The following is a 17744-nucleotide window of genomic DNA, read 5'->3' on the forward strand; positions in this document are numbered from 1 at the left end:
AATGCCTGACTCCCAAGTGCTATGCAACTGATACAAGATGGGCCCTTCAGTCCCTTTACTTTTTCACAAATTTCAGATTGGGGTTCAGATTGAGGCTGGATGCTTGCTGGACCTGTTTTGAAAGCATAAGCAGTACCATAATTGTATGAATTACCTTATTAACTTAGTTTTATGTCGTTTTTCTGTTATGTTCCTTACTTATGTTTTATGCTCCTCTCAGCCCCATGTATGATTAATCATTAACTACCTTTTCCACTCTCTATTCCTTGTTTACACATTGATTATAGAAACTTAATGGAGACTAGATGGTAACGTCTGTCTTGATCTAAACTGATATATCCCATCATACCAGATTCTGGATGGCATCTCATTGTTCAGAAGAATACATCCCTTGGGGTTGTTTCAAAGCTCCCCCCACCAAGGCTTTAAGAAACCTATCACCCTCCTCTCATGTGTTCATCTCCCTACGCAATCACTATATGTAAACTGTTCCCAGGCTCAACAGAGCAAGGCAGATTTGGGGACAAAAAGCAAGGCACAGCATGTGCAAGTTTGAGTAAGTAACAAGATTTGGTGGCTGGACTATTGCAAGTAAGCTGTGCTTGCCTGGCTGGCTGTCAGATGACTGGACTCCAAGAGAGGAGGGCTAGCCTAGAACCTGAGCATGTAACCCTTTTTGCTAAATTCTCTCTCTGCCTTGCCTTTAGAATGGGTTCTGCTCTGTAAAATCTTCCCCTTTTAAGGAGATTGGTGATAATCCCAGTAAGTGCTAATTGCCCTGGAAAGCATGTCACAAAGGAGCTGGTTAGTAGAGGAAGCTACAGAAAAGGAGGTGGGTTGACAGGCTGTCAGACTCAAGTCTTGGCTCCCACCTTCTCACCCTCCCTCCCCTTTCTTGTCTTCCTTATCAATGAAGCGTTTTTTAGGCTGCAGCTCTTTGCCAGACCCAGAGTACACCACATGTGGTGCTATGTCTGCCTCCCAAGGACTTAGAGAGTAGTGGGGGAGTCGAACAGTGCAGCATTGCCCTATCCATGGTTTATCCATGTGTGTGGAGGATGAAGGGGTGCTCAAGGAATAGTTGTCATTTGGGAGGGGCCACATGCTCAGTTTACTCCGAAATCAGAGATAATTTAGAGTTGAATAGGCCCCAGCACAAGTGTTTACTCACAAGGCGTCTAAGTGACAGACCCTTGAAATAAGACTTAGAGAATCAAGAAAATCTCTTTCATGAGGATATTTATTGAACAATAAAAATATTCATCTCATGCTTCAGTTTATAGGAAATGTAGAAAATCTATTACCTACAACAGAAAATGAGAGGATGCACAAGTCCTGGTTTTCCCATAGAGGACCATGCTTACTCAAGCTGTGCTGGTGACGCCAAGGTTCTGCCAGTGTGGAACTGCAGATTAAGTCCTCTACGGTTTAGTTAGCAGTCTCCCCCTTCACTCAGGATGGTTTGTAAGAGCAAGCACGGAAGGAGGAAGAGAACACTCAGCATGCGTTGTGAGCTTAGTTGTGCACTTAGTCCATCAGAGTGTGCAGCAAGAAAATCTTCCAGGTCTGAAAAAAAATACCAAGTGTGTAAGACACATTGTTACAGACTGGCTTTAAGAAACTGAAATAGAGATGTCTGCACCTGCTCTGATAAAGGCCCTATTCTGCTGGAACCTCCTCATTAGACTTTGCTGCTGGGGCTCTGCTGCAGAGCCCTTCCAAAGCACAGCCCCACCATGCCAACAGTGGGCTCACCTGGCAGCAGAAGGAAGCTCCACTGTGGGAGTGGCTGTTCAAGGAAGCTGTGCCTTCCTTTAGCTTTTATATGGGATTTTTGTGGAACTTAGAGAACTGAAAGAGAATTGTTTTTAGGGCTTAAGAAAGAAACAGCCCTTCAGCTCTCTCATTTACTTATGAGCTGACCAAAGGTGATTTTTCAGAGAATTCCACACAAGTCATTTAGCAATCAGGGGCAAATAGATCTGATTTGAAATACAATAAAATAAAACAACTTGCATCTATGTGTTGCAAAGAAGGTCCAACTTTTCCCAAAATTAGTCCTTATACCATTTCCTTGATTAGGGACTACTTATTAAACAGGAGGAAAGCACCCATCCCTAAAGCAATGGCTACTACTTCTACAGAGGAAGTTACAAAAATGAACAGCTTCATAGCATTCTGGGGGTTGGTGCAGCACCCCAAGGTGCTCACTTTCCTTGCTGCCACAGTGTGGTTCCTCAACAGTAGGGTCTCACTCTAGTCCTAAGGGTCTGTGAGTCCAGCTTTCTGTATGGTTGGGACTCCACCCCAAAGGTGTTAGCTGGGAGTCCCTGGGGTAGCAGAACCCAGGCTCTCAGCTAAAGTCCCTGCTGAATAATGACTATGTGAAGCTGCCAAGCCCCACGGGCAAGGGTGCCAACTCCACTAAAGCATTCTCACAAGCAAATCTGGGCCTATGTGTGGGGTTGGCTTGGCAGGTAAGCATGCAGATGAGAAAAGGCACTACAGAGAACTTCTCTCTAGGACTGCCTGGCAGAGGTCAACCTGGTATACTTCCTACCTTCCTCCCCCTGACCCCACCCCAGACTGGCCTGCCTGGTCCTGCCCTCTGCAATACCTTCAGGAGATGCTCTCTGAATGTGAGAACCTGTGGTGAGCATGAAACAGTGGAAGTTAACAAGTAATGATGACAAGCAACTGCAACAGGTACCCATTCTATACCTATTCACAGGTGGGCTATGGTGGGACCATCCAAGAGACTAGATTCAGGATAAGACTGAGGTCTGGCCTACTCTAGGCCTGGGTACCACTTTTACATACCACCTTACCTTGGGAGAGGGTTGTTCCAGAGTGCCAAAACTTCACAAAACAGGAAACTTAACTTCTGGGCTCAGAGAATGTTCCAGAAAAGCTGATGCTAAATAAAACAGGTGCTCACAGCATAAGAAGCTATTCAAGTGAGAAAGGCATCAGCCCATACTGAGCTTCTGTGTTGACTCTCCCCTAGTGGAAGGAAATAGGCTGCCTACAGGAAAGGATTAAGACCCTGTTGGCAGTTATTTCTTGTATAGAAATTCAAAGGCCTTTGTTTTAGTCAGCTTTGTGAATTTGGCTAGACCAAGTCAGTCCTGCAAGCAGGGTTCACCAAATTGGGGCTGTGAGCACCATGTGATGTCCCTCTCAAGAGGCCCCAGGTCATCCACTGAGCTTAGAGAGAAAATACTAGAACTATATATTTATAGGAAAATTTAAAACTAAGCTTTACTAATATTTACTGTACTTATTAGAATCTACTGAATCAACTGTTCTATAGCCATTATTTCACATCATACCAAGAGGGAAACTCTGCTATCTGTGGATGACTGACTATAATCTAGGATTTTTATTATATACTTATCAAAAGGCCTTTTATAGACTTGGTTAGACATAGCAAAGATTTCTATCATGTGTATTAATCCTGTGCATATGTGAAAAAGAAGATATAAGTAAATTCAAGTTTGTACATGCTCAGCATGGCAACTGTCTCACTACCACTGAATGGGGAATATACTCAAGTGTTTTTACTGGAGTGGAGTGGGAAATTAAAAAAAAAAAAAGTCTGGAGACCACCCTGAATGAGGCTAATGTCATATTTGAATTGAGGTCCAGATCCAGCACTCCTAAAACTTTCCAATTTGCAGATACCTCTGGGAGCCAGATGGCTTCCTCTCCTGCCATGACACCCAGAGAATCTTACGCATTGAAATGGCAATGGGAGAATGTCCCCAGAAGGCAAAACAAAGGGTCTCTCTTTCCAACACAGCACACTTGGAGCTGACCCGGGGCCAGGACCCTGGAGGGCCATCTCTCCCATTGGCCTTCAGGATGGTTCTGGCCCTAAAATGTTTGTTTGCTTGTTTGGGTTGGTTGGTGCCAGAAATGTACTTTTTAAAAACTGAGTTCGAAGCATGAGGTGAGGCTTGATCTGACCCCAACCTGACATTCACATTATCTGTTTACCCCTGAAGGTACTTGAGTTTGCTACTTCACTGTGTCAGAACTTAAACCTAAAATTTTAGGGCACCAAACTTGTTCTTGAGGCTAATGAAATAATTCTTTGGGGCTATGTGTGGGAAGAATTACCCTCTTAATATAATGAGTTTTTGGCCCAGCTCAACACTAAGCAAAGACCCTGCTAGATGGAAGCTTGTTTTTTTTTTTTTAACCCTTAATGCCCCTAAATTAGTGAATGTTGTTCACAACCTGAAAAACACACATCAGTATATAAATGATAGATCAAAAAATAATTTTTAAAATCTCATTATATTGACTTGAATACTGTTGATGATAATAATAAAGTAAGAATTTATTATGTGCATAATATGTAACAGGTACAGTGCCTTTTCATCTTAACAAATCAGTGGGGTAAATATTCAGCTCTAATTTTGCAGTTGCAGAGACTGAAACACAAATTATTCAACATTTCATAAAAATCATAAATATTATAAAAAGTATATTTTGGGATTTGAACACGTATTTTGGAGGGATTTTCATGATTTTTCCATTATGCTACACTGTCTCTTTAAATGCAAAATTAAGAAATGTAAATGAAGAAAATGGTAGAGATAATGACAGTTGCCTGCCTCAAGCATACTGGTTTTAGAATACTAAAAATGATTTCTTTTAATTGCAATATAATAATAGATAATTGCTTATATGGAGCAATTTCTTCTTTGGAGCTGTATTTGGAATTAATTGGTCAAAGAAAAAAAACAGAAAATAAAATAAATAAAATAAAATAAAATAAAATAAAATAAAATAAAATAAAATAAAATAATAAAATAAAATAAAATAAAATAATTGGTCAAAGATCATCCATTCAATATTCGGAATTATTATTCACAAAACATTATTTTAGGTCACGGAGCAGAAAAATGGCAAAATAGCTCACACTAACAAGATTATTTTATCCTTCAACATCTATGTGAGGATAGAGCATAGGTTATCCTCATTTTACAAAAGAAAACTGAGAAACTTGCAGTGTTCTTCTGAGTAAGAATGGAAAAACAGGTCCTTGAAAAGACATTATATTTGGGATTATGAAAGCCTGTCATTCTTGGACCCAAAGAACATCAGAGCAAGAAGAGCCCTTGGAGATCTTTTGGCCCTCAGGTCCCTGGAGGTGCCAAGAGGGTCATGATTTTGTAATGTGTTGTTATCTATTTGTGATTCTCCCGTCCAGATGTATCCTTTCACATCATTATAATTATATTATAAACATAATTTTCCATATGTTCTTCAAAATCCTCATAACATCCTATTAAAGGATTTAAAACATTCAATTACCTATTACTTTGCTGTTAGATTTAGAATATGGCCATATTTAGGACGCCTGGGTGGCTCAGCAGTTGAGTGTCTGCCTTCATGCTCAGGGCATGATCCTGGAGTCCCAAGATCAAGTCCTGCATCGGGTTCCCTGCATGGAGCCTGCTTCTCCCTCTGCCTGTGTCTCTCTCTGTCTCTGTCTCTCTCTGTCTCTGTGTCTCTCATGAATAAATAAGTAAAATCTTATAAAAAATAATATGGCCATATTTTCAATATTCTAAATAACACTGTCAAAATTATCTTCTTTAGTTTATATTGATAATTATTCTTATAGGAAGAGTAGAGAAATGGCACAGTAGTTAAGATTCACATCATGAACCCTCTGCACTGTTGGGTGGGAATGTAAATTGGTACAGCCATTATGGAAACCGGTATGGAGGTTCTTTAAAAAATTAAAAATAGAGCTCCATATGATCCAGCAATTCCACCTCTGGGGATTTTTCAAAAGGAAACAACCATATTAACTAAAAAATATAGGTACTTTTGTGTTCATTGCATATTTACAATAGCCAAAATATGGAAGCAATCTAAGTGTATGCTGATGGATGGACAAAGAAAATATATGATGTAAATATGTATAAATATAATGATATAAATATGATATAAATGTAGATAAAAGAAAACATATGACATGTAGATAACACAAACACACACAATGGTATATTTTTCAGCCATATAAAAAAAGGAAATCTTGCTATTTGTGACAACGTGGATGGAACTTGAGGGTGTTATGTTAAATAAATCAAACAGAGAAAGACAAATACCATATGCTCTTACTTATATGTGGAATCTTAAAAAAAAAAAAAACAACAACTCATAGGTACAAGAAATTTGGTGATTGCCAATCTTAGTAGGCTGGTAGGTGGGCAAAGTGGGTGAGGATCAAATATCAAAATGTACAGATTTCCAGTTGTAAAATTACTTATGGGGATGTAATGTATAGTAGTCACTATAGTTAATAAAATTATATTTGAAAGTTGTTAAGAGAGTAGATCTTAAAGTTCTCATCACAAGAAAAAAACAACTATGTGAGGTGATGGATGTTAACTAGACAGTGTGGTGATCATTTCACAATATACACAAGTAACAAATCACTATGTTATACACCTGAAACTGATATAATGTTATCTGCAAATTATATCTCAATACGGTAGCAGTTTTATTCATAGATTAATATTGTTAATATTCATAGAATATTAATTATATAAATATGCTATGGTATGTTTATTTACAGTATTTTTAAATAACTAATGTTACAAAATATATTATTTCTAAATTAACAATTAGCCTTTTGTGATTATCTCTTAAGAAAAAAATATCAGGGACACCTGGGTGGCTCAGCGGTTGAGCATCTGCCTTTGGCTCGGGTCATGATCCCACAGTCCTGGGATCGAGTCCTACATTGCATTCCCCATGGGGAGCCTGCTTCTCCCTCTGCCTATGTTTCTGCCTCTCTCTGTGTCTCTCTTGAATAAATAAATAAAATCTTAAAAAAAAAAAAAGAAAAAATATCAGACCCTGTTTATTAGCTATTAGGAATTAACTCCTGTAAGCCTGTTTCCTCAAATATAAAAAGTATAATAATACCTACTTTATGGGCTTAAGAGAATTAAATGGAATAAAGTGTATAAAGTGCCTGAAATATACTGAGAGCCATCATCATTATCTTCATCATCTCTCATGTCATCATAACCACTGTCAGCACGGCCACTGCAGTCATGCCCTGAGGAAGGATCAATGGATCAAACAGTACAAAAGTGTTACTGTCCTTTCGGCACCTGAAAAATTACTCTGAAATGACTATTTTGTTCAACTGTGATGAGCAGAAGCTACATTTAGGAGCCATTGTTACTGTCCTTGGAAGATAGCATTCCCAGACTTGAATGTTTCCAAGGATATAAAAATAGTAAGCAGGTAGTCTGGAATCTAGTCTCTGCCCTGCTGCTTCTGAACCCAAGCTGGACTTGCATAGGAGACTGGACATGATCACAGATGGCCCTTTCCCCACATTACAGCTGGGAGCACCAATGGCATGCAGGAAATGACTTCACCTGTAGGACCACACAAGTCCCACTTGGAATCCCAATACCTGTTCCCTAGTTTGCATCCTCCTTTCTCTGGGCCACAAAAGGAGCAGCTAGTGAGTCAGGGGCATAAGCCCAGCAAGTGGAAGGAGAGGGAAAGATTTGGGAAATGTGGTAGGCAGAAAGACGAAGGAAAAGATGCAACATTTTGCAATACTGTACTATAACTACACTCTCCCTACTGGCATTGCCCACACCACGCCCAGCTAGATGAGAGGGAGGGGCCGGAAGTGAGGTTAATGGGCTTTACCTTCATTAAGGATCCCTTGATAGCTAATCCTACCCAAGGCTGCAGAAGAGGGAGCAGGAGGAGGATTGGAAGCTGAGCGTTCATTAAGTGTGCTCCTCACTGGAGTCTGGTTGGAGCATGCCGAAGAGGTGAGAGGAGGCAGGAAGTGGGATTGAAATGCTGTGCCTTGTTTCCCTGTGCCCCTAGGCCTGACCAAGGTCAACAGCAGAGTGTTTTATCTGTTTTCTGACCCAGGCAATTCCTTACTGAGCTTTACAAGTGAAACATTTGCATTGAGTTTGCTCACTGCTCAGAATTCTCACAAAGGAGTGTTTACCCGGTAGATTCCTCACACCCTCCTGGCTTTTAATATGCGTGGCCCACCTGGGCTGTGGTTACAAGGTACCTTCCTTCTCTGGAGCAATGTCTGTTTGGCTCTGATGGCGCCTGGCCATCCGTGCCTGTTCCTGTCCTGCCCCAGTGTCCTCCTTATTGCACAGTTAAGGAGATGGTGTTGGTGTGGTGTAGGGACATCAACTGGAGATTTCATCGGGCAAGCTGACAGGCTTGGCTCTGCTTACCAGCGTGTGTGCTCCCCCAAATGCTGCTTACTGAAAGGGCAGTGTTCGGAAATCAGATTTAAACCAAGCAATTGGGGCAGAGTAAACTTAGGAATATTTTTAAATAATAATGATAATGTGCCATGTGATTCACAACGAATGTGACTTTTCTAAGTCTGCTCATTTCTGTGTCGCCTGGCACAGCTAGACCTCTACGAATTGGTAGATACAAAGGAGCAATGGCCCGCGTGCGTGGACTGTGTGCACAGGACGCGGGTCTTCTTACCGCAGCTGCCAGGTGTCTGGCCAGGGAGGCAGTGCAGGGCTGCGAAGACACACCTGCAGAGGCGGCAGCCGCGGACCGTCCAGGCTCCGTGCATTAGTGCGCCGCAGTCGCTGATGAGACAGACGCGGGGTCAGCGCTGCCCTCGCGCGCGCTCCCCACGCCCATTCCGCTCCACGCCCCGCCCGTCCTGTCCCCCGCGCGCTCCGGGCCGGCCCCCCCCCGCCCGCCCCCGCGCGGGCTCCCAGGCCTCCGCCCACCGCGCAGTCCGCGGGTGCAAGCGCCCACCTGTGCCTCTGGTCGTGCTCGCAGTAGCGGCCGGTGAAGGGGTCGGGGCATACGCAGAAGCTGCCCAGCACGCAGGTGCCGCCGTTCCTGCAGCAGCGCGGCGGCGAGGAGGCACCTACCGGGGGGCACCTGGGCATCAGTGTCCGCCGACGGTCCGGCCCTCAGCGTTAGTGTATCCCCGGGAGGGCCTCACGAGATTGCCTCGGAGAGGCAATAAAATTTAACCCCCTGCCAAGTGTGTTTGCTCAGGTAAACCCTACTTCTTGATTTAAGGATCAAAAACAAACTGCCAGGGGTACCAGAGGGTCAGGAACCAGTTCGAGGTCCCCGGCGAGAAACCCTGCCCCGACTGTAAGCACGATTTTCTCTTTCCCTTCCCTTCACATGTTAAAGTCAAGCTGCGAGTTCCCCTGACAATGATTAAAAACAGGCCTCCAGGGCGGGGACCACCCACGGGTTCGATGGCTGTAAGAAAACCCCCCACCCCTCCTTCCCGCCAGAGGGACTCCTCCCCGCGCCAGGGCCTGGGGTCTGGAGCCTGAGAGTCTGCAATAAGCCTAGCAAAAGTCTGCTATCATCTTGAGAGGAGGAGTTGTTTTGAATATATCTAAATCACAGTTCGCTAGACATGAGCAAATGCAACATTTTACCAATGAAATAGTAAAACCTGTTTCAGAGCAAAAGAACACCTCGCTAGGGAATATTTTCCACTTTATAGTGCAGCATCTGAAGATGATAAAATGTGCTGTGTTGGATTTCTCATTTTATCCTTAATTTACTCCAGGTTTTTCTCAGATCTAGACTGAGAAGCCACTGATGGAGATGACCACAAAGGTATTTTGGGCGACATCACGGCTTACGATCTTGGAAAGCATGGAAGTAGGGACGTGTATCCTGGGGCCTCCAGCCATCTCCGTTCCCGTTCACCTCCCCCAAATTATTCAGGGTCCAGTTGAGTGTTTTCTGCTGGAGCTTCTGGGTTGTAGCATTGTTGATTTCTTCTCTGTTACCTTTTAAAAACATTGAAAATATGAGACTTAATGATTAAGAAATAAATATGTGATAAAAAGACAGTATAAATAAAATGCTTCTTACTGTTGTTTCCCAAGTGTATGTTCCATAATGCCAAACTGACAAAAAACAGAAGCCTAGAATATTTAAAGAAAATTATTGAATTTTAAAATATTAAAAGCATAGGTAGAAAATTACGTGTTTAAAAGGTAAAGCAATCATATAATCATATAAATGTAAGTATATGCAGTATTTAATGTATAATATTATGTCATCATTTTGTAACTTGTAGATATGTTAATGTTAACATGTCAATGTTGTCATGACTTAGAAAGATTTTGAGACCAACGAAGTCTTTGTGTCCCTTAATGGGATGGAACAATTGTGCATGCATTGCAGTTTATTCTGGAAGCTTTTAAATGCCCCCTCTTGACTCTCAGATCTGGATGATCTGTGTCCTTACCTGACAGGGTAGCTCCAGGTCATTTTCACACTGGCAAGTCTGGTGTGAGAAGCTCCTTCTCTAATCAATACATTAGCTGAGACCAGTTTCCAAGGAAGTCCAGTCTTACTGGGTTTTGTGTTTAAAAGTATCTTTACTCCAGGTCCTGGAATAACTGTATTAAGACATAAGATGGATAAGGAAAGAAGATACAGATATTTCCTACCCGTTCCCTAGGCTGTGAGAAATAGCAGTGAGATCTCTGGGTTCTGCTGTGGAAGCCCATTAGGCAGTGACCTGCTGTGACAGGCAGGCCCATGCTGAGCCTCCAGGCTGTCCTCTCAATGAGACCTGGCGGGGGCGGGGTGGGGGCTGGAGACTAGGCCTGATTCTCTCCTCAGTAGTGTTAACAGTGCTGAAAGCAGCAGGAATGGTCAACCCTGATGTCAAACATTGGTGGCTAAGGCAACAAGTCTTTTCCTCACTGAAAAAAACAAAAACCCAAAATTAAAATCCCAGCATGAAAAAAATGTTCACAGGAAAATGGAAATTTTATATTTTATATTTTATATTGCATACCTTTGTGCTTGATGGTAAGGGCCCAGATAGAGAAGGGAGGGAGCCATCGTGTGGAACATAACCAGCAGGCATGGGTCCCGAAAGTCTTGACTGGGAATCATGAATATAAAGGGAGACATTTCAACACCTGCTTTCTGAGGATGTATTGATACCTCCACAGACTGAGCCTTTTCTCTGTGTCCAGCACGGTGGTGAATATACCATCTACATTACCCATTTACTACAGCATGCCTCTGGGAAAGTGTTTTATTATCCCCTATGTAAAAGGAGAGGCAACAGAGGCTTAGTCTAAGTCCCTTGGAGCAGTTACAACTTCAATATGTAGTGTACAGATTTTATGAGAAGTCTACAATGTGCTTAGTTTGTGAAGGCCACTGAATGCAGTCTGAGGTGACTGCCCCATTGGTGGTCTGATGTTAAGCTCTAAATCCAAGAAGGGAGTGATTGCCAAAATAAGGACTGGGACCCTTTTATAATCTTTGAAGAGGATACTTTAAACTCTGAGGCAAAAATAAATAAATAAATAAATAAAAATAAGCTCTGGGGCAAATTGTTGTGATTTTAGTATAAAAATGGCTTTCTAAAAATAACATGCTTCCTCCAAGGATGAAATAGTCTTTGATACTGATTAATTTTTGGACCTTTAAATGTGAGGTTTATTAAAAAGGCTATTATATAAAGCAACAGGAAATTAGTGAGCTTCCCAAGGACTAGTTGTGTGAGCTGCCAGGACCACGTCAGAACCAGCAGACCTGGCTGGGGGAACTATGTGGAAGAAGACACCTCACACCTTCATGGAAACGTGTAACTGGAGTCATGACAAATATACTTTTAAACTTAATTGTTATTACTTAGTAACTACATAATTTAGTTATATGTAAAAGTAAGAATAATTTATGACTTTAAATCAATGGAAACTTTGGGCAAAATAACTTGTACACTAAAATAAAACTATGTATAATCTAAGGGATTATATTTCTTTGAATAAGAAGATTTAAAACATGAGTTTATATGATAACAAATCCAAACCTTTCTGAAACATTAAAATTATAAGAGTAGTATCTAAAATCTAATTTTCCCCCATAGCTTCTTTCATTAAATTTTGTATTCTGGGCATTTTTTGAACATACACCAAAGCCAGGATAATGATTCAGTAAACTGGGGTTCATCGATTAAACATCAACCTTTGCCAGTCTTATTTATTCTGTATCCCACCCCCATTTTTTTTTCTGGAGTTTTTGAAAGCAACTCTCAGAAATCATATTTTCTATGTCAAATAAGATTTTGAAAATAAGCACTTTATAAGGAAACTGTAGGAAAAGGAAAGGAAATGTCTTGCCGGCAAGACGGGACTTACTGTCTAGAAATAGGAACGAAACGCCCCATATCTGGCTGTTTGCTTAGGACCTAAAGTCAGCTCCAGGGGGAAAGGGCTGATGGCCTACGGGTAGAAAGCTGCTGATAGCTATTTCTCAGCTTCCTGTCATTTACTCTTATTTACTTACAGGTATTATTAAAATGAGTTTTGCATTTCACGGCAGAGGAGCCGGGATGCTTGATTAATAAGGCCCAGCTGGAAGAGGCTGCCTGGGAACAGCTGAAAGCCTAGTGAGGGGCAGCACATCATTAGCTCTGGGGAAGACTCCTTCTTGTTATCAGTTGTAAATTGATGAGATTGGAGCCTACCCAGCCAGCAGACCTCCAGTGGAACTTCTGACTCACTTTGAGCTGACATAAAGTGTGTGGGAATTGGGACACCCTATCCCAGGATTGGAGACCACCCCACCTCTGTGTCCTCAGTACATCAAACAATCTCTGAGAGAAATGTCCTGCAGCAAATTAGGTGTGAAGAAATTCTCTGAGAGTGACTAAAGCAGCAGTTGTAGATGTGTACTACTTATTGGGGTCGACGGGGAAGCTCTGAATCTATGCTAAAGCCAGACCTCAAGACCTCCTCTCAGAATTCCTGGGCAGAGCCCAGCATCAGGATTTTTTAATCTTCTCAGGGGACTTCAATATGTAGCCAGGACTATGATTCTGCTGTCTGTTTTCTAGGTGGCTATGTGCCCCCGATGACAGAAGTGCTCCTTTCTTGTCTTTGCATTCCTACCCTTCAACACAGTGCCTAATGTAGGTACCACACAATCTGGTGTTGTTCATATGAATAAACGAATAAATGGATTATCATACTTACACCCATTTTCAGTGAGGAAACTGAGATCTATGAAGTTAAGAAACTGGCTTGGGGGTACGTGACTAACAAACAGCTGTGTGGAGGCTGGAACCTGGGCTCATCTGATCTAAACTCTTGTTTGATTCAAGTTGCTTTAAAATTATTGTTTATTTATTTTTTTTGTTTTTTTTAATTTTTTTTTTAAATTATTGTTTAATGTAGGCCAAGCATACTATTCCCACTGAGTTACACAGATTGTTTTATTTTGTTGTCATCTATTCTTATGACATAGACATTAATTTCTCCATTTTATTGGTGAGAAAAGTGAGGTTTCAAGAGTTGAGTACTTGTACCAGGTTGTGAAAGCTAAGCTACTGCTTGCAGCCATGACAGAATGCTGCTGCCCCAGACAGGGCCTGAGGGCTTCTGATTGGGCACAGTGGAAAAAAACTAGGTGAAGAATCACTACCCTAGTTGTGCAGGTAACAGAGGGGTTTAGAAAGCAGTAAGTACCTACACAGGACAGTTACCCGACAGCTACAGGACATGGGCTTTGTGGGGGGCAGTGTTGAGCTCACAGACTGCTAGAGTGAGGGAGGTCTCATGGGAATGACAACAGAGAACACCAGAGTCTTTAGGAGGGGTGGAAGGGCAGGAGGAGGAGCTGTGGGTGCAGGAGGAACTACAACATAGAAAGGCCAGACAATGTGGAACCTATTGGACGCTCATGCAGGAAGTATGAAGACCTAGAATAGAGATCAAGTGGGAATTAAGAGAAAAGAATAAATTCTAAATATATTAAACAACCAATATCATTTCTCTCTAAAAAATTATTCTGATGTTAGTGTTAAAGTGGGTGACATGGGCACAAAAAATTGCACAAAGAGTAAAGCTACAAGCAGGACAGAGTTTATTCACTCTCCAAGGCGGGGGAGGAGCCAGGCATCAGGAGAAATGTCAGCCTGGAGTTTTGTCTGGCTGGGCCTTTTAGGAGATTTTTAAGGATGTGAGAGGGTTGCAGCTGCACCCATGGGGGTGAAGGGAGAGGGTTGATTCTTGGCCAGATAGAGCAGGAAGTGGCAGGTTTTTCAAGGGACCCTGTCCTGGATGTGGGTTATGGTCAGGCTAGAGAAGAATATGTTTTGTAGTTTGGGTCTACTTTCTGAGAATGTAGGGCACCGTGACCTAGAAAAAAAAAATGTTAGGGCCAAGTTCAGACACTTGTGAGTTTTGTCTAAGTGTGGCTGGGGTCGGGGTGGGGGAGTGGCTTCAAATAGATTTCTTTCAGTCAGTCAATTTAAGAACTACAAGAAAACATGAAAGAAAATTAAAATCACACATATTGTCATTGTTCAGAAATAATGACTATTAGCTTTTTCATTCAAGTCTTTTATTATCCCCATGTAAAGTATGAGGCAACTGAGTTTTACAGCTTGTGGCAGTTCAATCTTTGGAAAATATACAGGTATTATGGCAAGAAGGCTGCAGGGTGCATGTGCAGTATATGAAGATTGCTGAGCATGGGATAACTGCCATTTTTAAAGATTAATCTTAAGTGGTTTACATATTTTAATATCATTGTAAGTGGTATTATTTTTTGTTATTTAATTCCTCTCTTTGATGCTTGTATTTAGGAATACAATTGATTTTGTTGTGGTAAAATGTGTATAACATGAAATGTCTTAGCTCAGGCTGCTATAACAAAATACAACAGAATGAGTGGCTTAAACAACAGACATTTATTTCTCAGAGTTCTGGAGGCTGAGAGGTCCGATATCAAGATGCTGGCAGAATTGGTTCCTGGTTATGTTTCTCTTCCTGGCTTGCAAGCAGCTGCCATCTCACCGTGTCCTCCCATGGCAGAAAAGTGGGGCAGAAAGCAAGCTCTTTGGTCTGGAAGCAAGGTCTCTTCCTTGATTAGGACACTAATCCCATCTTGAGGGCCCAGCCCTCATTCTCTGATCTAAACCTCCCAAAAGCTATCTCCCAAATACCATCACATGGGGTGTTACAGTTTCAACATATGAATGGAGGGGGCACAATTCAGTCTATAGCAAAAAATGCCATTTTACCATACCTAAGTGTATGATTCAGTGGTATTAATTTTAGCAAAAATACTGTCTTTGCATCACTGCTACTTCAAAGCATTTTCATTACCCCAGAAGAAACTCTGTACTCATTAAGCAATAACTCCCCACTGATTGCCTACCCAGCCCCAGATAACCTCTAATCTACCTTGTCTCTATTATTTTGCAAATTCTAAATATTTCATGTGAGTAAATCACACAATATTTGACCCTTTATTTCTGGATGATTACTTAACATATTCAGGTTCATCCATGTTGTAGCATGTATCAGAACTTCACTTCTTTTCATTACTGAGTGATATTCCATTGTTTGCATATATGCCACATTTTACTTAACCATTCTCCTGTTGATGGACACTTGGGTTGATTTTGGCTACTGTGAATACTATAGTAATGAACACTGGTATATAAATATCTCACTTTGGTCCTTATTTTTAATTCTTCTAAGAATATACCTATGAATGAAATTGTTGGGATATGTGGTAGGTAATTCTATTTTTAACTTTTAGAGGAATTGCCAAACCACTCTCCACAGCAATAGATGAACTTTCCCTCACTGCACCACAAGTGCAGTGCAAGTAAGTAACCCCTCACTCCAGAAAGATGCCTGCTGAGCTGGGGCAGCCTCTGTAAACAGCAGCTTAGAAGTCCACAGTGCCTGAGGGTAGGAAGTGCATGCATAGCAATGTGCATATGTTGGACAATCTGAAGGGGCAGCCAGGCTCCTGGGTTTGGTCCATGAATCAGGATATGGAAGCATAATTTGGGCCACATGTGGGGACTGCTGGGTACACACGGGGCTAAAAGGGCCCATCTAAAAGGGCTCTAAAACAGAGTAGCTAATTCCTCTGATGCCAGATCTCTTGGGATCTTGATTAATACTCCACACCTAACCAGGGCTACAAGAGATGGGAGACAATTTGAAATCATGATTGTCAGAAAGGCCTTAGGTCTAGAATCTGGGAAGTCTAAGGGCAGAAGTTGCACAGGGCAGGACTTGCCCATGCATAGGCCCATCAGAAATGGAAGCCAGCCTCCATGGTCTTGGCCCCTAGGTCAGAGCCATGCAGGCATAATTTGGGCAATGGGTGGGGACTGGTGGGATACAAAAGGGCCCAAAGTGTCCATCATGCTCCAAAGCAGGTCTGATGAAGGGTCTCCCTCTGCCCAGGGATCACACAACCAGATCTTCTGGGATCTTGATAGCCTGGCATGACCAGGGCTATGTGGGATGGACACAGCTTGGAATCATGAAAACCAAACAAGTAAGTCCTTAGTCCAATAAGGACAGGAGGACCCTATGGGTTATGAGGGTAACCACCATTCAAGTCTCTTCCTCAATGCAGAGAAACACTGCCCTGGGAAGATGGCATGGTGAGAAAGCCCAGGCCTTTTCTAACAGGACAAATGGAAGTTCACTGATGAGAGACACCTGGGGGACCTCACTCTCATGTGACTTAAGTATCCTCTGACACCTTGAGTATCCCTTGAGTCCCAGGGATCTCATTCAAACATCTTTCCACTTTCTGCATCAGGAGTGCAGTGCTGGTAACACCAGCTATAGGAAGATATCCAGTTGAGATGAAATAGAGCCTATTTCTCTGGGACTAGAAGTCCTGGAAATCTGATGACAGGAAGTACACGGGGAACAAAGTGAGCATGCACTGGCCCTTCTCACCTGCAGCCAGGCTCCCTGATATAGTTCCCCATCAGAAATATGTAGGGATATTCCAGCCCACAAGCCTGAGCTTGTGGGGACACATGAGGCTGCTAGAGGTCATCCTACTCTAAAACAGGATAGCTAATTCCCTTGATGCCAGATCTCTTGAGATTTCAGATGAATTTCCAGGGTCACTAGAGCCCAGTGGGATTAGAAACACCTAGAAATCATGATTATAGGCAGGGTAAAGACAGCAAGGTCTATTGGGGGTTTAACGTGAATAATCATCATTCAAACTCTTTCATCAATGGCACAGTGTAGGGAAAGGCTGTACCAGGAAGATGTCCTGGTAGATGAGGGCAGGCTTATTCTAATAGGCTATTTGTGCAAAATGCTTGTGGCAGATTCCCAGGAGCAGACTGCCAATGCCTAAGCCTTACTGATTCTTTGTTCAGACACCTTGGGATGGGTCCCCAGGTCTGAGACTAGTCCCTATTAGGGACTTCTGGGGGACTCAGTGGTGGCAATGTGTGCTTTGTTCCAAAACACAGTTCCTTGTTCCCTGAAGTCAGATCTCATGGAACTGCTTAGCTTTGCCATCTCAAGTATGGCCATATTGACCACTCATAAGAGACATGTGAGACCTGACTCCCCCCAGAAGCCCTGATTATCCCACTAGCACAAGGCTACAAGTGGTCTAAATAAAAAAAAGTTTCCATTCTCCCACTGCAGCACAGTGCACAGAACCCCTAGATCCAGGAAGAATACCTGCTTTATGGAGAATTCTGAAACATCTAAAGGCCCAAAGTACTTAGGTAACAAAGTGCACAGGCATTGACTAATCCAAAGGAAATGTCAAGCTCTCCAGGCTCAACCCCCAGTAAATGCCATGTATGTTAATTTGGGCCATATACAGGGTCCAGCAGGGTACACATAGGGCAAAGGTCCATACATCCAAAACAGTATAGTTAATAACTGGTGCAG

The 17744-nt window shown here is 42.3% G+C and overlaps 1 protein-coding gene across 1 annotated transcript in view; it reads right to left on the reverse strand.

The window, feature by feature from the left end:
* Window positions 1-1325: 1325 nt before the first annotated feature.
* LOC129503832 (cryptic protein-like) overlaps window positions 1326-17744 on the reverse strand; it is a 36339-nt gene continuing 19920 nt past the window's right edge. Inside the window, exons 2-7 of the mRNA XM_055316256.1 lie at window positions 10283-10436; window positions 9904-9956; window positions 9669-9818; window positions 8809-8923; window positions 8524-8633; window positions 1326-1566 (exon numbers count right to left, since the gene is read on the reverse strand). Of these exons, the coding sequence (XP_055172231.1) occupies window positions 1433-1566; window positions 8524-8633; window positions 8809-8923; window positions 9669-9818; window positions 9904-9956; window positions 10283-10436 (716 nt within the window). The 3' untranslated portion in view covers window positions 1326-1432. The remainder of the gene's footprint in view (window positions 1567-8523; window positions 8634-8808; window positions 8924-9668; window positions 9819-9903; window positions 9957-10282; window positions 10437-17744) is intronic.

The sequence above is a fragment of the Nyctereutes procyonoides genome, unplaced genomic scaffold (assembly GCF_905146905.1).
Source record: "Nyctereutes procyonoides isolate TBG_1078 unplaced genomic scaffold, NYPRO_anot_genome, whole genome shotgun sequence".
Classification (NCBI taxonomy): Eukaryota; Metazoa; Chordata; class Mammalia; order Carnivora; family Canidae; genus Nyctereutes; species Nyctereutes procyonoides.